Raw genomic sequence first — 22756 nt, forward strand, 5'->3', positions numbered from 1 at the left:
TCTGCAAACCCACTGCTGCTAAGGGACTCACTGCACTGTTGCTGCAGCTGCAGCCGGGCTGGTCCCTGAGGCTGTATGCTCACACCCCCTACAAAGCCCGGCTCCTGCCAGAACTTTGCATTTTGGAGGATTTTTCCATCAGCCACTGCATATGCCCGTGAAACACCTCCACTCCACTCACACGGAAACACACAACTACAGGGAAGACCCAGCAGCCTGCAGTCCAAGGGACCAAGGACATTTAGAGGGGGGTAGGGGGGAGGACAAATCTCTCTTCCTAACCTGGCGCGATGGAGGACGTAGAATTGCAGCCCACATATAACACCCGATTAATGGAGGAATCGAAGGTATTCAGCAACCCAGTAGTAACAGTCCCCACATCCTGATATAGGAAGAGGGGCCCAGTGTTATCTTCGCCCCACTGCTTTCTTTCCAAGTCTCCCTGTCTTGTCTTCTGAGAGGATAAAGGAATTCCCACGATGCTTTAAGAATCAGCTAGTATTTTCTCTGTGTTGCCCTCACTCCTTATTTTTAAAATGGGCATAACAGTCCTGCCTTGCCAAATCTCACATGCCTCTGGTTGTGAGGAAACGTAGAACAACATTCATGAAAGGGCTTTATAAACTGTACATGGGCAAAGGATCAATGCTACCAAAAGGCTCTGAGGGAGGACTGGGGTAAATCTCCTGCCCCTCCTGGGTAAAATGCTCAAGGCACCCCATTTGCTGAGATTGGAGAACAGCCACCCACCCCCATTTCAGTGCACAGAGCACTACAGGCGACTTGTAGGGAGGCACATGACAAGTAAAGTGCCCATTCTCAGGCTCTCCAGTACCTGTCACCATCACAGCTCAGTGTCCTAGCTATCAAGCAGCTGCCCCCTTCTCCATGGCCAGGTGCCAGGATGGCCAGTCTGCTACTGTTTTCTCAGAAAAAGGAGGCAGAGTTAGTGCATGAGTACCCGAAGACCAGAATGTGATTCTCAATCCTGACACCTACGGGTTGTATGAGCTTGTGCAAGTTACCTGACCTGTCTCAAAGTTAACTTCCTCACACATCAAGGAGGCATAATTATATCCCACTCTGAGCCCCTACCAACTGCACAAGAGTGTTTGAACTCAGAAAAATGCCCTTTGCAATCTGTTCATCACTGTCATTTGGGAATCATTTGTTAGTTTGTTAAGTACTGTCTCTATGAGCTATTATTAGTAGCCATAAACAGATGCTCCGGAGTGCTTGGAGTGAATTTCAGCATGTTTACAAAGCATCTATGCTCAATTAGGCTCAAAATATGGGAAATGGTGCCAATAAATCCATTACTCATGGTCCTGTGTCCCAGGAAATAAGAACATGGCTTATGTTCCTTTCAGGTAACTCCTGGTATGGGGATTATGCAGTTAATACTACTAACGTACATTCCAGAAGCCTTCCACTGTCTTCAAAGCCCAGAATTACACAGGTAATAGATGGCTTAAGCCCACTTCTTCGGCATCCTGCTCTCATGCTCCTTCTACCGACCCTGTGGTGAGTGGAAAGTGGAGCGAATGTTGACGTGGAACATGTGGGTTCCTCTCAGCAAGAACAACATGTCAAAGCTGCCACTCCTTCTTGTGAGACACAAATGAAAAAGTGGCTCAGTCAGAGCCAATTTCAATTGCTGTTGAAACCAATTCAAACATTTCTCAAAGTATGCAGAAACGTGAGCTACTTCCCAATTTATTTTCTTTTAAAAATCTTAGGAATTGGGGCGCCTGGGTGGCTCAGTCGTTAAGCGTCTGCCTTCAGCTCAGGTCATGATCCCAGGGTCCTGGGATCGAGCTCCACATTGGGCTCTCTGCTCGGTGGGAAGCCTGTTTCTCCCTCTCCCACTCCCCCTGCTTGTGTTCCCTCTCTCGCTGTGTCTCTCTCTGTCAAATAAATAAAATCTTAAAAAAAATAATAATAAAATAAAAATAAAATAAAATAAAAATCTTAGGAATTAAAAAAAATACAATTTAGTTTATGATTCCATTTTTTAAAAGGTGGATATAAATATGCACACATTCAAATATGCATATGTAGATGTATGTACATGTTTGTATAGATTTCATTTTTAATTCAGTATTTAATAAATTAAAGGGGTTTCGTTTATCAAGACTATTTCTGGCAGGAGTCCTAAGGGATAAATTAAGAGACACGAAGACGGAAAAAAATCCCATCCAGGAAGGAACCTAAAACCTAAAACCTGTAAGTTCAGACTCCAAGTCAGAAATACCACTTACGGCTGAGGGAAGAAGGTGTCCCCTCTTCTTACAGACTGTCCCTCCTTCCCTCATGCCCAAGGACCTCCTGGCCCCTTACCTGACTCTCTCCTCTTCAACCCTCTTCAGGGCAGCATCCCGCTGCAGAACCTTCATGATGGCTTCTTGCTCCTCCTCTGTCAGGAAGCTCAAGTCAATCATTATGAAAAGCATACACAAAAATAAGAGCAACCAATCTGGCCTACAGTTCTCAAAGCAAAACAACTGACTGTTGCTCAATGATTAGAAGATGCAAAAAATTAAATGAAGTAATATTTTGTTCAGTTCTGCAGCACAAGTCTTACGTTGGCCCGGCAAAAGTTTCAGGTGGCTGATTGCAAAGTCCTCCACGGCCCTTCCAGAGAGGAAGCGGTGGTCCAGGGAACGACGTGGAGAGGAGGCTCTCAGAAGGACTCTGCATTCCTTGCCAGACAGCTCACTTGTTCCCACACTGGCGTTCCGACTCACACTCCCACTCTGGACCAGTCTCAGACTCAGTAGACTCTCCTTGTGTCCGGGTCATCAACTCGAGGAGAGGCCGCAGCACCTGAGCATCTCGTGATACCTGGGGAATCACGAGACAGTAAACACAAGACAGCGTGAGGCAGTTCCGTAAGCATTGCTCATTATTACAAGATTAAAACGTGCCTAGGGAAAGAGAATGACCAGTGAGATGGTCTCTGAGATCAGGGAAACCAGTTCGGCCAGCTTCCTGAGCAAATGGGTCATGAAACACGCTTCTACTCAATTTCAGACCGCCAAGATGGAGAGCACACAAAATGCCTGTTGATGTTTGACAACCCGCTGAGGAAAGGGATGGCTGCAAAAAAAGGAGCTGGTTCTCTCTCTCCAAACTCACGGCATGCTAGGCTAAAAAGTCACACTCAAGGTCAATAAGATCAGGGAGACGTGATTCCAGTCATCAAGCAATCATCGGTAAGAAACTAGAAATAAAAATTCACAAGTGCTCACATCTCCGTGAGTAGGAATATTGCACGGGAACATATCTGGGCTCTGTAATGACAGGTGATGAGCAGGTATCACGTAAAGGTAGTGTGCACAAGAGGGGGAAATGTTATTCTTCACCTGGTCCCACCTCTAACCCTTGCTGGCTCTAGAGCAACTCACCAAGCTTGCTCCCTTCATTTCTGAGGAGAAAGAACATTTACTGGTGTGTGTATATAAACTAGGGGAAAGGAAGAGGCAGAATTTCAACCTCCCCCATCCAAAATGAGAATTTTAAGTAGGACTTTGGGCAAGAATCCTATTTTCTTTGAGGCCACCCAAACTCATGTGCAATGAGAAGGTGACATGAAGAATTTCACAGTTGTTTGGGACTTCAGAGGTCACCTACTCCAGGATGGGGGCCCTTTAACAAACACAGTGCTACATACGCCAGTAGACACTAAAAACCTAGGATTCAGTAGGTTTCAGGCAGCCTCACTGAAGAATAAAACAGTACGTGCATGACTGAGTGCTTTTTATGAATACTTACTCATATACTTATTCAAATACTTCACTTTGGCAAATAGAACCCCTGGGAAGTATTCCCTTTGTCACGTTAACAAGGGACCCCCCACTCTGAGGCTCGGGGGGGTTTTCTCATTCCCACTTACCTACCAGTAGGATGTCCCTCACCGGTTGTAAAGATGAAGTGAAATAATGAAAATCAAATAGCACGTATCTTGCATCCTCTACCAAAAATAGCTACTAAAAATATATTCTAGCTTCCTTTCTGAGTTCACACTTTTGTTCTATACCTCTAAATAAGAGTGTATTTGGTCATGTCGTTTCCTTTTCTCTTTTGTATTATGTTTCCTTCTGATCTCCCCCATGAAGTATGGACTTCAAGAACAGGTACTCTGATGACCGTTGTTTTATATTCCTGTGGCTCTCTGCATATAACTCACAGCGACTACTCAAATAAATGTTAAGACACTATTTTATTCTCTCTTTTTAAAATGTGCACCCATTTGTATAAGTTGGTGCCTGTTTGTTCATCTTGAAAAATACTCATCCTTCAAACATGAAAGTTACCACCTCCAAGAAGCCCTCCCTAACTATCTCAGCTAGAATTAAAAGTAGATTCACTTATTGCTCCTAACTCTTCACTCCCTCCCCAAAATAGCTATGCAACCATGTCACCACTAGAGTAAGCAGCGTATTCATCCCAACCTTCCTGTTGTTGGGCTTGACCTGTGACTTTGGTCAATGGAATGCTGCAAATGTGATACAAGCATAGGCTTGTGTGGGTTGGCTTGGCTGCTTATACTCCTGCCACTGGCTGCAAGAAGAGCCTGCCCTAGGTAGCTTCTGACTTTCCAGTCTGGGTCCCAGAAAAGGAGATATAAGGTCAGACCCGACCCTGAGCCACCCGAAGTAAGGCCATCCCAGCTGACCTGGAGATTATGGGAAGAAATAAATATTTGTTGTTGGAAGCCACTGAAGTTTGGGGTTGTTATAACACTTCTGTTGCAAGAGCCCGACTAACACAAAAACTTTCTTCTCCGTATATATACCCCCACCGCTATAATTATTTATCTTCCTTCAATCACTCCCATTTGACTGTGAGTCTCTGAATGTAGTAAGTAGGTAAGTAGATGAATGAACCTAATCCAAGTATACAAGTTCACCAGGGGATGGCTGTCTATTCTTTCATGCAGAATAGCTTCTTCCAGCATAATAACCTCCTTAGATCTCAGAGGCTAGCAAAGAAATAAATTGAGGCCACATTCGCAGAACCATGGACGCTGCCATATGGTTCAGTGAGAGACTGTTTTAAAGTCAATGAGTATGGGACAGGCAGAGAACAAAGGAGAAAAACAACTCAGGTTGTCCAGCAGTGGTAACTGGGAGTGTTGCTAAAGGAGGAAATGCTGGTTTCTACATCTTCATGTACAACCACAAGCTAACCAGTGCTTCTGCATAAGAGCTTCTAAGGGTTGAAGGTTTTTCCTAAAAATCAGTGAGACAAAGGGCAATGTCTTCATTTTACAGAGAAAGGAGGGAAGAGCTAGAACCTTTGACTCCTAATTGGGAGAGACAGCAGCAGAGCCCTTGGATGGCAATCAAGACTCTTCAATACCAGGTGCTTTCCCAATTCCCAATACTCCGGATGCTATCTATCATAGGAGCTAATCAAACATTTCATTCAGCAAACATTTATTGAGAGCCTATTATGTGCCTGGCACTGTTGTAAGCACTGGAGATACAGTGATACGTAAGACAGAAAAAAATGTCCAGTCCTTGTGGAGCCTACTTGCCCCTCAGAGGAGACATCAAACTAAATAATAATAATAATAATAATAATAATAATAATAATAATAAATGCCCAAATAATTAAATTATGTAACTTGCCAGAAGGTGGTAACAGAGCAGAGAAGGGAAGGGGGGAGTTGGGAGTTTTAAGGGGGTGGTTAGGGTTGGTCTCATTGAGAGGATGACATGTGAACAAATTTGACAGAGGTGAGTTAACAAGCCACACTGGTATCAGGGGGTCCTGCGGTGGAGGCGTGTCCGGCATGTTCAAAGAACATCAAAGAAGTCAGTGCTGGAACAGCAGAGTGTGCCCAGAGGAGGACAGGTTAGAGCAGGGCAGAAAGAAGTAGATCGTACTGTATTAAGTTTTACATTAGCGCTGTACAATTTCTGGCTTTTACTCTGAGATGGGGCAGCATTAAGGAAAGGCAGAAAAAAAGGAAGTAAATATTTACTGGGTACCTCCTACACACCTGGCACTTAACACTATCTCATAGGATCCTCACAAAGATCTGAGGCAAGTATTTTATGATCTGTGTTTTTCAAATGAGGAGAGTAGGGCTCAGGGTGGTGTCTGCCACCATGCTTGTGTGGTGGGGCTAGTATCTCCAGTAGCTTTTTTTTTAAATTAAGATTTTATTTATTTGAGAGAGAGAGTAAGAGAGTGAGCGACCGAGAGAGAGAGAGCACACGCACACAAGCAGGGGGAAGGGCAGAGGGAGAAGCAGACTCCCCGCTGAGCAGGGCTCGATCATGACCTGAGCCAAAGCAGACGCTTAACTGACTGAGCCACCCAGGCTCCCCTTGTCAGTAGCTTTGTCAGCTTAATCCACCCCAATGCTGACCTCTCCTTTAATTCTCCCCTCCACAGATTCCTCAAACTGGGAAGCAGAACGAAACTCTTTTGTCTGACTGTGGACCTTCATTCTCTGCTTAAGCATAGAAAAATCACTGGCCCACAGTGGGGCAGTCAGCAATCAGAGCAATTTCTGTGCAAAAATTGGGAGGGATAAATTTTGGGCACAGGGATTCCTGATGTGTTCACAGAAAGAGTAGCTCCCAGGGTGAGCAAAAAGTTCTCCTAAGCTTCAGCCTCCCTCCCACCCATTCTCATTATGCTGCTGAGTGACTTTTCTGAAAGTCAGATCTGACTAAGCCATATTCGCAGGTTTAAAACCCTTCACCACTTCCCATTGTCCATTGGCTAATGCTCAAACTCCTTACCGTGGCCTGTGGGACTCACGTGACCTGGCACCAGCTTTCTTCCCCAAGTGCTTTTCCTTAGGCTCCCCACACACAACTTTTCAGTTACTTTTGCCCCCCAGGCCTTTCTATATGCTATTCCTTCTACTTGGAATACCTTTCCTGGGCTAATACCTCTTAAATCTCAAGTTAGATGTCACTTATTGCACAGAAGCCTTTCCTAACCTCTCAAGGCCAGGTTAGGCATCCCTCTGGTGTGTTCCATTAGCACCCGACTTTCTGAGTCGGGATATTCATCACACCGTCTCGAATCCTTATCTACTCAAGCTCATCCTCCACTCATTTATGAGCAAGGCCTGGGCCTCTGAGTGCTTTGTGACCCCAGCACTTGCCACTGTGCCCTACATCTGCTAGGCACTCACATATTTAATGCATGAATACAGATGGAAGAGGACTGAGCTTCCACTTCTTCCTTCACTGAAAAACCAGGTCCATATTATTCAAGGAGTTCCAGCCCCTAGTCCTTCACATGACTGTGTGGTTTAAATAAATCACATGACTTCCCCAAGTCTCAGTTTTCTCATCTATGTGACAGGTGTTTTTACTCCCACTTTCCCCTTTCTTACAGAGATGATGGTGATGCTCTGGCGAGAAGGCAGGACACTATGGAGAATAAACAAAGAGTGAGCAGCAGTGGGAGCGGCAGCATGGAAGGGAAATTTATAGGCTCCAAATGCAGATTGTGCTGAATTCAAGTTTTCCATGTGTCAGCCCTGCTGTGCCACATCTATGAAAGCCAATGCTCTTCTCCTTGTCAAGTGTCCAAAGTTAAGCTAGAGAGGGAAACCAAGGCCCCAGACAGTTGGTGTCTGCTGGTGATCACAACTAGAAGAGCTAGACTTATAGGTCTAAGCCCAGTCATTGTGACTGACCAAACCCTGGTTGGAGCCTGATTAACAATATTTGTTCCCCACTGTGCTCTGGTGCAAGGGCAGGCCCACAGAGCCCCTCTTCCTTCCCCACGTGACTGTTGTTGTACCAAAGCCTGCAGACCCCAAGCGAGGGGAGGAAACCTCAAGTAAGTAGTGACTCTCACATGATAAGGTTTTTAGAAGAGAAGCAAATTGTGCTGACAGTCCCATGACATCTAGAATCAAGGCTGGGAAGAAAAATCTGGGAGGCAGAAGGAGAGCAGGAATAAATAGGCTGGAGTCAGGGTGGAGTTGGGGAGAACAGCACTGACAGAAACAGCCCAGATCAATTAAGGGACTCACCCCCAGCAGCGACAAACCATCACACATCAAACCAAGTGTTTTGTAAGCTTCCCAGATCATAGTGGCATCGAGGCATAAATGGAATAACCCACAGATGGCTCAGGGGATGCCTAGGAAGGAGCAAGTGGAATGGAACAATCAGAGAAACTTTGCTCACCTCCCGCCCAGCGCAATTCTCCTTGCTGCATACCAAACTGGTGTCATCAGACCCACAGGCCGCCCTGCCAGGGCACCCATGCCCAAAGCCCTCATTCCCCTGCGGGGCTTCTCCACTTCTCAGGCTTACTTTGCACTATGGTTGAACTTGTCCCTAATTTTTACCCTTTGCCTCCAATTTGCCCTGGCCCCCTCAGCTTGCTCTCTTTCTTTCTTTTTCTTTCTTTCTTTCAAGATTTTATTTATTTATTTAAGACAGACAGAGATAGCGACAGAGAGAGCAAGAAAGAGCACAAGCAGGGGGGGAGGGGCAGAGGGAGAGGGAGAAGCAGGCTCCAATGTGGGACTCGATCCCAGGACCCTGAGATCATGACCTGAGCTGAAGGCAGACGCTTAACTGACTGAGCCACCCAGGTGCCCCTCACTCTCCCTTTCAAACAACAATTTAAAAGGAAGATGGCTTTCTTGTTCTCCCTGAGTCTCCTTTGTTGAGGGGAAGATGAGCTTCCTTCTTCCCTCGGCTGTTCCTCACATGCCGTTGTCTAAACTTTTTAAGATCTTGCTCATTTTTCTCTGAACTGAAAAATGAGCAGGTGGTGCTAAGTGCCTTACCTATGTGATCCCACTGAATCTCTCTGCCCACCCAGCGAGGCAGGTATTCTCCACATCATGGCAGATAACATTGGGCTCAAGGAGTTAAATAACTCATCTATAGTCACTCAAGCAGAACATGATTTGAGGCCAGAGCTGGAAGGTTCTAAAGCCACTGTTTTTCATCTTTCACTACATTGCCACCCCTTATTCTCAGAGAGATCACACAGCTAGTCAGGAACAAAGAGGAGACTAGACCCCAGTTTCCGGATGCCCAGTCCAGGTCTGTTTTCACCCTGCTTTCCTCTTTCCGTACATTCTCTACTTTCTTCTTTGTCATCTGCTCTGAGCAACATGCATTGGCCCTCAAAGTAGGGCAGGCTCCCCTACGCACAATTTGTAGGAATAGGAAAATGATTGGGCCCTTTTGATTTGTTTTATGGACAGACATGGAAAGGAGCAAAAGTACAGGACAGAGGGGAAAAGTCACCTGTGTCAACATGCAGGAGTTTATAACATGGCCCTGAGCCTCTTTAGAATAGCAGAGACCCTGGGAACCAGAAATTGTTACTAAAAAACCTACCTTTATGTGCTTAAACTCAATCAGAATGTGTTGTCATATACTTACATAGAGATGTGTTTACATGAAAAGCAAACTTTGTCCACAGCACTGTCCAGAAACAATGCCACATGATTATTTTGTTTCTGTGTGGTCAGTGCTTTTATCACACTATTTAAAAATATGCAAATTACTCAACCTAATATGTTGCCTAAATAGGGCTTCTTGAGAGGAAAGCATAATTCATTGTCTTATGACTGGTTCAAGTTAACTGCTCAAAAATGTGAATTAAATGAATAAATAAAATGACTAAATGAAATAAGCCTATGAGTAAGTGAACAAATGAAAGGTTATAGATAGAATATGTTAGTTTTTATCCAATGATAAATTTGTTTTATTTTTTCTTAGGGAACAACTGAAAAATCAAAACTCATGGGTACCTTCAAGATACAAAGCTTTCACTTTCGTGAGGATTATTCCAAAGGTGGAAACCATTTTTCTACTTCATTCTTCTCCTCCAGCTCCAGGCTGATGTGGCCAACAGCTCATGTTTCCCACAGACTAACTTGGTGACCTCAAATTAAGAATGAAGGAGACAGAGAGAAGGAAATATTCCTTTACACGTGACCATTCCCCCACCCCTTAATCTCACATTCAAACCTAATGATAATGTCTCCAGATTTCTGAAAAACTCACCTCTGCCATTCCCAGGTAAGTTTGGACTTGTGGTACCCACAGAAACAAAATATTTGCATCAAGCCCCAACAAAGGACAAGATAATGGGCCATGTGAGGATGACAGGATCACACACAACTAACCCTCCTCCAAGTACTATGTGAAGTACTAATAAAGGAGGCCCAAACCAAGTATTGGGGGTCACAGGAATTTAGGAAGGAAATAAAGTGAAGTGAGCCTTGATGGCTGAATTAGAGATGAGAGCAGGAATTCTGGACCAGTGTACTGAGCCACAAAACCATGAAGGGATTCAAAAAGAAGGCCGGTAACCAGAGTATAGGGTATGAACAGGGAAACAGTACCCGGGGTCAGACCCCACAGCGCCTAAAATGCCAGAGAAGAGAAATTTGAACCTGAATTTTTCACATTTTCCAGTCTTGATAAGTATGCCAGAACCACCCTCTAAATCTGTATTTCCTTGGTATATCAGGATTCCAAAAGATGAAAACAGTGAAGAAAGAAAGGAGCTGGGGATGGGGTGCCTGGGTGGCTCAGTCGTTAAGTGTCTGCCTTCAGCTCAGGTCACAATCCCAGGGTCCTGGGATCAAGCCCCACATCGGGGGGCTCCAAGGGAAGCCTGTTTCTCCCTCTCCCACTCCCCCTGCTTGTGTTCCCTCTCTTACTGTCTCTCTGTCAAATAAATAAATAAAATCTTAAAAAAAAAAAAGGAGCTGGGGAAACAGGCAGCTGAAATTCATTTTAAGCTACATATTTGGGGGTACCTGGGTGGCTCAGTCGGTTAAGTGTCTGCTTTCAGCTCAGGTCATGATCCCTGGGTCCTAGGATCGAGCCCCATGTCAGGCTCCCTGTTTCTCCCTCTGCCCTCTCCCCTGCTCGTGTTCTCTCAAATAAATAAATAAAAACCTTTAAAAAAATAAAACAAACTTCATATTTGGGCAGAAAACTCAAATCTTTCAGAAAGGATGACAGTCTACAAAAGGGATGATTTACCTTTGACAACCTATCCACAAGGAGCTTTAACACACAGTAGAACAAGCTTCATCTGACATTGCACAGACCTGCTGTAAAAGCCAACATATCCATGGGTTGTAATTGATTACCCAGCGTGGGAAGCACCAGGAGCCTTGCCTAAGTTCAAAATTCCAGAGAAACATCCTCCCCCCCTTGAAAGGGCAGCACCCACCACAGTCCCAGATATCAGTTCTGGAAGAGGGTAAGTTGTATGCTCCAAAAGTTCTGATAGTATAGCCAGTCCCTGCCCTCGGAGAGTTGATGTTCTGGAAAAGGAGGGCAGATGTTGAACAAGCTCGAGAAGTCCTACAATAGAGGAGGCTGCTATAAAACTCTTAACCAGAGGGTTTAATGTAGTTTTGGGGGCCAGGGACGGCCTCCATGAAGAAATGCAATCTCTATCAACTAAGCTCTGTAGTGACATCTAAACTGGGAGTTCTGTCACTTTAACTAAATTCATCATCGTTTGTATCCAAATGTGGCTGAGGAGTAGCAGATTCCCAGACTTTGCTCAAGACCTACTGAATCAAAATCTTCAGGGCCGAGGCCCAGGAATCTGCATTTTCTAAGATATTCCCACATGATGCCAGATGCTTGGTCAGGTCTGGGAATCACAGCTGTGAAGGATTCCTGAGAGGTAGAAACCACCTATGACTGGTTAAAGAGCACAGCAACTAGTCAAAGTGAAACATGTCATTGTAAATCAATTGTTTTCCAGCTGTAACAACAGCAAACCCGAAAATGGGAGTAACAGCTGAATCATAGTCATCACTAGTTCTCTGTGCAGATGAGGAAGCTGAGCTGCAGAGGTTAGACCAACTTCCTACAGTCACACAGCTACCCAGTGTGAGAGCTGGGACACCCTGAGGGGGCCTCCTTTATCCTCCAGGACAAAAGCATCTTCAACCTGAGTAAGAATTGCCACATGAACTAAGAAGTGGATTGAGCCGCAGTTCAGAGCGCCTCTGAAACCAGCACATTGATAATAGCAGGCATTCCAGATGAATTCTAGATTTAATTATTTTCTAGGTTTCACATTCAGAGGAAGGGAGTACAGCAACCAGCTGATTTATTAACTAGGCTGGAATTAACCCAGGATCATAAAGTTAACTCAACTGGAGCAATCAGCAACTCAGACTTTAAGAAGGACTCCATAAAGCCTCACTTTTGGTAAAATCGTGTACATTCCTCCTTGGGAATGTGAGGGACTCTCTCTAAATGTCCTAACTCCGGAGTTCCCAAACCTGGCTGTACATTAGAATCAACCTGAAAAGCTTTCAAAAAAAAAAAAAAGAATTAGCCATGCCCAGATCTCTTCCTCCTCTAACCACCCCTCCCTGCCATGACACTGTTATACACTGTTATTTTAATGTCCTTGAATTCTAGCTCAGAAAACAGCTGTTACTCCAGAGCTAGTGGGACAGAGCTCACGTTTACTCTATCATGTTCAGATACCTCATGCTGGAGATGCTCCTTCCTTCCTCAGTTGGGTATGCAACAGAATCATGTTCCTTTAAAGGCATCCTTTAAACCACTTTTATGGAGGAGAAACTTGGCCCTTTATTTCTGATCACATTGGCAGCAACACGAAGGGGAAAGAACATGAGATTTAAAGTCATAAGATCTGGTATGAAATCTAGTTACCTACTTAAATATCTTGGTGGCCATAAATGTGGCACTTACCTGAGTCTCAGTTTCCTCATTTCTAAAATTGAGACTAACCACTGCCCATCTCCCTCACTGAATCACAACAAATCCACACCATATATGGAAAGACATTTTATCAACTACAAAATGCTATACCATTATATTTATCCTCTCACTGCCTAACAGCATGAGCTCCATCAGACCGCATTAGACTAAAGAAGAGGAAGGGTGCATAGTGCAGTCTAGAAGAAATGAAGAATGTTTCCACTCTGCCTGCCTTCATATTGACACTTCACCTGCCCTGAGACATAACAGGCAATAGTGTTGTAACTAGATGCCAAATAACTACAGGTAAGTTCCCCTCACAGGAGTCCTAGGAAATATCTGTCTTGATATCCATAAAGTGTTTCGAGGTGATATTACTGAATGAAAGGTGCTATTTCGTGTAACTATCATGTAATCAGTATCACCTCTGCCCAGGCATCATGCCAGACTCTTTACAGATATGACATCCCTAAATCATCAAAATCTTCAAAATCCAACCAGCCTCCAAGCTAGTTGCTGTAATCCAGAAGAACCTTCACCATGACTGAGAAGACATGAGAGATGACCAACCACATCTAAGACAGCACTTAACATTAAAAAGGACAGCAACTATCCTAATCCCAGTTTAGTTTTCCCCAAACTCTAGTCCCTTTACTTATTTCCCAGGACAGCCTGACTCAGACTCAGTACAACGCCTCACAGAAGGATAAAAACTCTAATGAGCAAATCTCATGAAAAATTCAGCTGGTCTTTTGGAGAAAAACAGCTGGAGCTGACCTTAGGAATTCCACTAATTCCCCCTACCACACAGCCTAAAAATAGCCAACGAGCATTTCTAGCTAGTGATGGCCTTTCCTTTAAAGGACATAATATGCAACAAGGCATGCTGGGGTCATAGCCCAAACCATACAATCCCCATGATAGATCCTTGGCCAAGTGTTCCTATGAGAATCTGCTTTACAAGGTCAACACTGAAATTTCATTGTCAAGGCTTCCCCTGCCCTACTCCCCAGGTACCACCGAGTCTGGATAAAGATGAACACTATCAGCCACCTACTACCTCTGTAGCCATGAGTGAGACACTTCCCCTTCCTTGGCCTCAGTTTCCAAAGCTGTGAAATTAAATGTTAGACTCTGACCTCTAAGGCCTTTTCCCGGTGTAAGACTCCCTGGAAGGTACATTCCATGGTTCCTCATTCACACCTCTCACTGTTACATGAGCCCCTACAGATCTGCCCCCTGCTTCCTCTCCATTTGCCCCTACACTATACCTTGAGGTTCCTTAAATTTACCTTTGTGTCTTCAGAATATGAACCCCTCTCTGCCTATAATGCTTTTCCCCAGCTTCATAAACTCCTACTCATTTTTCAAGTCATAGTTCAGGTATCACCTCCTCCGGTAAGGTGAGTCTAGCCCCTTCCTCAGAAGCTGGGTTAGAGTCTTGGCCTCTGTGGTCTCACAAAACCCTGCGTTATATAACGATTGTCTATCTCCTTATCTACCTCCCTTATAAGCCTGGATGCCTCTTGAAAGTAGAGACTCCATGTCCCTCTCCTCCATATTCCCACTATCTGAACTTGTGCCTGCCTCTTTGCTGATACCGTACTGCATTCCACCAGAGTACTGCATTTTATAGTGTTTGTCCAAAGACCAGAAATTGATTTTTTTAAGTATTGTTTTCTCTATTCAAAAAGCGAGAAAATAAACTCTCTCTAAACCCTTGCCTTATTAGGAAAAAACACATACAGTGGTTAGGAACTGTGATATCATCTTTGCAGAGTAGAAAAATATACATTACATTTTCCCTGAGAAACCTCTCTTTTAACCATCTGAACCACAATTTAAAAAAAAAAAAAGATTCAAATTTAGAAATGATGTGCAACTTGGTGGGTTTTGGGGTTTTGTGTGTGTGTGTGTGTGTGTGTGTGTTTTACCAAGAGGAAGGAAAATTTCCAAAAGGGATAAATTATACACCAAGCTTTCTTAAAAATTCTCAGCCAAGCTCTGGAAAATCAGATGAAAATCAGCAAGAAAGAATGTGATCTTGTATCAGAAAAGCAAAATGCCTTATTAACCACTAATAACATTAAAAGGCACATATATGTGCATGTATTATAGAAGATTAAAAAACTAAGTTAATTAATGAAATTAATAGGTAGGAGTCGGACTTGGCGAAAGAGTAGAAGAAACAGACATTTTATCTTTCTCCAGTACCTTCTTCCATTTTTATACACATTATCGCTATAGCACTAGGAAACCAGCAAAGCAGGCAATGTCATCTGTGTTTGCAGATGAGGAAACTGAAGTTCCTGGAGGTTAAGGGACTTGCCTCTAAGCTGCAGAGTTGGGATTTGAACCCAGGGCTGCCTAACTCTGAGTTCTGGCCAACACACCACAAAGAGCTCTGGTAAAAGTGAAGAAAGGAAGGGCCACACACACAGTGCCCTGAGAAGGAACCCAAAGATGCAAAGAAGAGCCGAGGTTTCCCTCAAGCCCCTGTACACACAAAACACTAGCTTTGCAGTACAGAATATTGTGAAACTTGATGTGTGAAGCAACCAGTTACAAAGGGATTTTTATTCTTTCTATGATCCCAATTTATCAACATAAAACAAACTCCTGAAGTGTGAAGAGCAGGCAGGGAGTATGATGTTGCAGCATCAGCAAATCTATTTTCCTAAACCTTCATGAGCAACAAAAAATCCTTGCACTGATCTAGGAAAGAGCTTTACAGGATTAGCCAAAGCCCAGAGATGATCATCGACACTTTGTTAGTTGGGGTCAGCCTGTGCCATGCCTGGAGGAACAGCCAAAGACCAGGATTCAGGTCCTTGTTCCGCCATAAATGACTGAAAGCCTTTGCTGTCCCTCAGCTCTCACAGTGTCCTCACCTGTAAAATGGGGCTTGTGGTCTCTGATCACTCAGACATCTTCCAAATGTATAATTTTTTTTCCTCATGGGCATAAAAGCAAACAGGCAGAATGAATTCCAACACCATGATCAAGCTAGCTGAGGGAGAAGGAGATGCAGAGGAAGAAAACTGGAGGAAAAAAAATTATTCTGCTGCCCAGTGCAAACACCTTTTAGAAACTAAACATTTTGAATAAGATAGAGCTATATTGAGGGAGGGAATGTTAATGAGGAAAACAAGATACAAAAACTGACAAAAGTCTTCCTTCCCTTCTTTCTGTCGCTCCCTCCTTCCCTTCCTTTAGCTCACTGAGAGTGTCCCCTGTTGGGGACTGGGCTAGGCACTATTGGGACAACTATTAGGTAGTAAGACCTGGCTTGTGTTGTCAAGAAGACTTTGGCTCACGGCAATAATAATGGCTCCCATTTGTACCACGTTGGGGGTTCACACTATACTCGGGCACATGCACTCTTCACAGCAACCTCGGCGGGTAGAGAGGGTGGGTAGGAGTAAGCATCCTCATATCGCCCTTTCATTGATGTGAAAATTGAGGTTCCGCAAGGTCAGGTGGCTTGTCCAACATCACGCAGCTGCTAAGTGACAGAGCTGGGAAAAGAATATGTTTCCAAAAGGGGAAAAGGACTACAAACAAAGGGGGCATACTTCAGCATCAATTATGTGATAAGTGGGGAAGTGAAGAGATCAGAGCAAGAACTGGGAAGAAGTGAGACTTGAAGTGACCTTTGAACATGAGGGAAGATTTAGACAATTCACACCCCATGCTCACTGACTTCAGTGCAGAAGACAACACAGTACTACTTTAGAGGGTGGAGTGCAGAAAAACATAAGGATGTCTATATTTATACACACACAGAAGCACATTGTCTCTCATTTAAGACGTGGTGATTCTTTAGCTGTCATCAGTAATCAGCATGTGTGTGCTCTGAGTGTTTTTCCCAGGAGCACAAATGGGTGGCTTTGAGCCTTTTCCTTTGGCACTCGTGGTGGGTGTCAGGGAGAGGGCCACATGGTGTTAGGGATATGTGATCTGTACCCACTGAGCTAGGGTGAGAATCCCTGACCTTGGCACTTTTGGCCATTACTGTAGCTACCTGAGCTAATGGCCTTCTCAGTCAAGTATTTTTCTCCGTGGGTGTGACTAATCACATGCTTGTACAGCAAGCCAGCCTTCCCAGACTGTATTCATTGCTACCAAGGCTCAAGAATGTAATTAATGACCAACCTGGACCCGTTCCTAAGGTGGGAAGAGAAGGAGGAAAATAGCTGGGAAAGATTTCAAGGTGATGATAGAGCCTTAAAATTACAGAAGGGCTTAATAAAGCAGGCCCAGGCTCTGTACATCATACAGAATGGGATTTAAGCCAAAAAAACAGGAATTGGGGAGACTGTGGAATCAGACTAAAGGTCCTTGAGAGGGGAAGTCTCAGGCACAAAGAAGAGTGAGATTCAGGTTAAACCACAGACCTGCAGGAAGGGAATTTAGGTGACACGAATTCCAAGGGTTACTCCTAGCAGAATTACAGGTCTGACTAGTAAGACTTCAGTCAACCCTCCAGAATTCTTGTCCACCCCCCCACTTTTTTTTTTAAATCAGGTAACATTTCTAACAACATCTATTTCATCAAGGGTTCTGAGATGAAATTCACAGGGTACAGGGTATGATGAGATTAATCAATCCTGTCTCACTCCCAACCCCAAATAACAGACAAGCAGTAGGGATGGGGTGAAAGCAGGGACTATCTGATGGCGGTACCCAGGAAGTGGTTTTGGATGTTGGACTCGAAGCTAGAAGTGACTCTTTCCACCAAAGGGAATTTTTTTTTTAAGATTTTATTTGTTTATTTGAGAGAGAGAGAGAGAGAGAGTGAGCACTCACATGAGCAGGGAGGAGGGGCGGAGGGGGAGGGAGAAGCAGGCTCCCAGCTGAGCAGAGAGCCCCATGTGCGGCTTGATCCCAGGACCCTGGGATCACAACCTGAACTGAAGGCAGACACTTAAACAAATGAGCCACCCTAGCACCCCCACCAAAGGGAATTTAAACCTTCTCTTCCATCACATCAGAACCCAGTACTATTTGCAGAACAAATACAATGACCAGAGAGAAAGAGAGCTACCAAGTAAGAGAGTAGAACCTTCTCCAGCATCTTTTCAGCTTTTCTGACATCCTGAGGCACTCATCAGAACACGGCAAAGCCTTCCATAGACATCCACCGATGGAGACTTGAAGACTTGTCCTCAGGCAAGGACCTAATGATGACTAAGAGGAACAGGATAGACACATATACACTCTACTTGTCACTATATATTCTAAACACAGAAGATGGATATAGATACACATACATACAGGGATATATGTAATATATATACATATTGAGTTCTTAGTCATTTGCAATCAATTTATGAAATCCTGAGAATTCTTTTCTCTGAAGTTACATAGAGAAAGCTAAGCAGGATGGTTGCTAAGTGACTGGCTACGAAACCAGGATTCTGGTGCCCAAATAGTGGGTAAAATCAGGCACCCTCCCCCATAAAAGATGTCCTAAAAAGGCTTGTTTTTGTTCAGATGTAGTTGTTTATTGGGAGGGAGGTAGCAGGATTATATGCCAAGTCCCTGCTATTGCTGTTGTCTCTATGCAGATCCGCCATGCTGGAAGATTTCCATAGCTGTCACACCAGACCCTCAGGCCCACCCTGGAAGGAAGGTGCCATTATCATTCCTCCTTTTCAGAAAAGGAACTGGGCTCAGAGAAGTAGAGTAACTTTAGCCCTTTCTGTCTTCTTAAATACTATGTCATATTTGCGTATATCTGTATATTATAGATATCAATTACAAACTGAGATAACAGAATTTCAAGTTTTCATTTCAAAAACTAAAAACAGATGGGTCAGATAATACTCGTAAAATCTCATCATTCTTTCTTTCTTTCTCCTAGCAGAGGTAAATCTTAAATAGCCAAGCTGTAACAGAAAACTGAAAATATTTAGGTAAAACAATTTATCCATAACTTTGATTTCAGAAAAAGATAAACTCTCAAATATTTAATCAACAAAGGTCGACAGTAAATACCTCCTAAAGACATGGTGTGTGAGAGAGACCCATCAGGTGCATCGCACCACACAGGGACCATGATGATGACCTGTGTGTGTTGGAGAAAGAACATGCTAGGACTTAGGCAGGGTCAATTTTACTCCCAGTTCAGTTGCTCCCTCGCTATGTGATGTTGGGCAAATCACTTAACCTTCTAGAGCTTCATTCTTCTCATTTGCAAAATGAGGGTGAGGAAGACAAGCTTTCCCAAAGACCCCTGCCAGTAAATACAAGGCTCAGGTTTATATTGGTGAAAGAGCAAAATTCAGACCACAGCAGAATTTGGCTACAGTGGACCATGTCCATTTGGCTACGGGGACCATGGCCCAGTAACTCAAGAGTACTACTTTCATTTCACCTCAAAGCCTGGATAATTCCATCCCAACCCTGCAGGAGCAAGTTAACAGAGCCAGTCCTTCAGTAGTGCTCAAGCTCCTCTAAAGAGTGTGGTATTTTACAACCAAATTAAGTATCCCAATTCTTAACAGTAAACAGCAAACTGGGAGAAATTACTTATCATTAGTTAATCATAACAATATCTTATATATATAACTTACTATATATATGCTAGGCACTGTTCTAAGTACTCTACATCATTAACTCGATGATTTCTCACAACAACATGACAAGGTAAGCATTTTACAGCTAAGGAAATAGGCACAGAGAAACAAAATAATTAGTAAGTGGCAGTGTAGGACTCTACAAAGGCAGCCCAGCTCCAGGGTTCACACTTTGGACCTGCACACCACCCTGCCTCTCTTGGATAATGGTGTCACAAAGCACAGAGTCATTCTCTAGATGGCCTTAGTAGTAGCTTTATTTTTTTTTAATTTTTTTTATTGTTATATTAATCCCCATACATTACATCATTAGTTTTAGATATAGTGTTCCATGATTCATTGTTTGTGCATAACACCCAGTGCTCCATGCAGAACATGCCCTCCTCAATACCCATCACCAGGCTAACCCATCCTCCCACCCCCCTCCCCTCGAGAACCCTCAGTTTGTTTTTCAGAGTCCATCGTCTCTCATTGTTCGTCTACCCCTCTGATTTCCCCCCTTTCATTCTTCCCCTCCTAGTAGTAGCTTTATTTTTAAGTCTCTGGTTCTTCCTACTTCTTTCTCTCTGACCCTCTCAGACTCTCTGGCTTGCTCATGTTCTAATCTCTGACAGATTCAGCCCACAGATTTCTTCAGAATGAACTTCCCCAAATGGCCCAAAATGATGAGGCCCTGGAAGCCTCCAGCCTCCTGATGGGCACTACTCAGACTCAACAGCCATGTGCCCCTGGGCAAACTTCTTGGTGTGGCCTGAGGCAATGTCCTACAATCAACCCCCACAAAGTAAACGGAAATTCATCTTTCTTAAACTCAGGGAGAACTCGGGCCCAGCCAGAGGAGAAAAGAAACATTTCCCCAAGAAAAGCATTTGAAGAAGTCAGATAAATTGAGATTAAACTTTTGTAAAAGTTTAATGGCAGAGATGGTGCAACAAAATGGTCTGAAAATAAAGCTCAGGCTTTGTGAGCTGCTTAACCACTAAACTTCAAATTCCTTCTGCCTTATTCTTCCATTAGGAAGGCCAAAGCCACCAAGAGGAAAAAGAAGAGTGTGGTGAACCTCACAAATGTATTGAAAAAACGAGTAAGTCAACAGAAATGTGAAGACAAAAATCTTCTCTAAAAATATGATATTCTCTGCCTTGCTCTTTTTTTTTTTTTTTCATCTTAGATACAAGAGAAGGGAGGGGAGTGAAAGAAAACACCAAGAAGATCAAGGAAAACTCCTCAGCCTGCAATGCTTTTTCACTTCCAATTCTGGGCCTGTAATTATTTTATTCCCCAAAATAATGTCTTTCAAACACCACCACTACCTAGGCTGAGATACAAGGGAAATAAATGATACCATCATGGGGCTTAACTTTATTACATGTTCATTTTATTAAATTTACACACATCAGAAGCACAGATAATTAACCAGACTTCAACATTCGTTTAAAAAGAAAAGAATTACACAAGAAAACCCCATCAGCTTAAATCTTAGTTTTCATTTCTTCCGACGATCCCACAGAGCTGGTAAGGAAAACCATGTTTCCATCACCTAGATTTATAAACTAGTTTCCATCAGCCGTGGGAATGAGAAGTTACTCACACCACAGCTCTCAGCCTGCTGCACCATGCAGCATTTGCATGTACTGAAGGCAGTATCTTCTTATTTGGGTATTACTTCTTATTTGAGCCAATCAGAAGTCAAGGTATGTTGGGAAGTAGGGGGAGGTGAGGAAAGGGCAATTGAAGCCAGGAGAAATCCCACGCCCACTCCACACTGCAGTCACAGCCTGCTCCCCCCCACACAGTGAAAAGCACGTGAGTGCCCCTGAAAGCTGGAAGACAAAAGTATCAAAGAGGTCTACTCTGTGGGACTCAGTCTCACCTGAGGATAGAGGTTTTTGTAATTGGAAACAAGATGAAAACAAAAAGACATTTACTAAATACTAGAGTGGACAGGACGGAGTTTCATTATGAGCTCAAGCAAACAACACAGCTTGTTTGAGGGCAGCTAGAAATAAAAACCCTCTTTAGGGATAGAAAATAGAAGAAAAAGTGGGATTTCATTTCTTCCTTAAATGAGCATTATCTGGCAAATGTCGAGTATCCTCCTAGGAGTAAAAGTCCTTGTCTACCATTTTTATAAAAAGAAAAGCAGATCTTTAAACAATTTTTGCAGAAACTTCTTCCATTCTTCTGTTTCTGAAATAATGCAAAAGACTCATTTTTAAGATTTTTTTTTTTTTTAAGTAGACTCCACACCCAGCATGGACCTCAGTGTGGGGCTTGAACTTGCAACCCTGAGATCAGGACCTAAGCTGAGATCAAGACCTGAGCTGAGATCAAGAGTCAGACACTTAACCAACTGAGCCACCCAGACGTCCCTGATTTTTAAGACTTTAAATGAGATTTTTAATGATCACACAAAGTTACAGAAAGTCCAAATTGGTCCAGGAGAATTAGAGAGAGTAAAACATCCGAATTTTAATTATGAGATCTATCAGAGGCCACAGGAGCTTAAATGAAGTCTGGACTTTTCTCCAAAGAGGTTATATACTAAGAGCTCTAGGTCACTGAAGTCTAAGAGCCAAAGGTAATTTTCATTTATCTATCTCTTAGTAGGATATAAGTAGTGCAATGCCTAGCTCAAAAGGTACCCGCTGAATGAGGAGGGCTAAATGAAAAAATAAAATTGCCTCAAGGAAGGCCTAATGTTGGACCCAACTATGCTACCTAAATAGCAAGAAAAAAAGTCCTATTAATATCAGCTTGGTTTGCAATAGCCAGAAATTAGAAATAACCCTGATGCCCTTCAACAGGTGAATAGTGAAAGTGTGGTATATCCATATCATCAGATACTACTACTAAGCAATAAAAAGGAACAAATTATAGCTACATGCAATGACTTGGGTGAATCTCAAGGGAATTATGCTGAATGTAAGAAGCCAGTCCCCAAAGGTTACACACTATATCGTCCCATCTATATGACATTCTTGAAATGGCAAAATTATAGAAATGGAGAACAGATTAGTGGTTGCCAGGGGTTAAGGATGTAGATAGCATAGGTAAGAGGGAGATGGATATGGTTATAAAAGAAAAATGGGAGTGATCCCTGTGGGGATGGAACCAATGAGTATCTTGGTGATGGTGTTGGATACCTGAGATAAAATTGTATAGAACTTAATACACAGGGGCACACATGATATTGTGCACACATGATATTGATGTCAATATCCTGGAGGTGAATAGTATACTATAGTTGTGCATGATGTTACTACCATTGAGGGAAACAAGGTTAAGGGTACACAGATCTCTCTGTATTATTTCTTATAACAGCATGAGAATCTACAATTATCTCAAAATAAAAAGTTTAATTTAAAAAAATATCTTCAAGCAACCTCTCCTCTGCCACCATCGGCACCACTAATTTGAGACTCTGTGTGTGTGTGTGTGTGTGTGTGTGTGTGT

General features: G+C 43.3%; 1 protein-coding gene across 8 annotated transcripts in view; it reads right to left on the reverse strand.

Moving 5' to 3' along the window:
* Positions 1-22756, reverse strand: part of SYTL2 (synaptotagmin like 2) — a 114488-nt gene that overhangs the window by 66631 nt on the left and 25101 nt on the right. For all 8 annotated transcript variants that reach the window (XM_078058640.1, XM_078058646.1, XM_078058641.1 and 5 more), the window contains one exon: positions 2341-2844. In XM_078058640.1, coding sequence (XP_077914766.1) covers positions 2341-2453 — 113 coding nt within the window. In that variant the 5' untranslated portion in view covers positions 2454-2844. The remainder of the gene's footprint in view (positions 1-2340; positions 2845-22756) is intronic.

The sequence above is a fragment of the Halichoerus grypus genome, chromosome 11, assembly GCF_964656455.1.
Source record: "Halichoerus grypus chromosome 11, mHalGry1.hap1.1, whole genome shotgun sequence".
NCBI lineage: Eukaryota > Metazoa > Chordata > Mammalia > Carnivora > Phocidae > Halichoerus > Halichoerus grypus.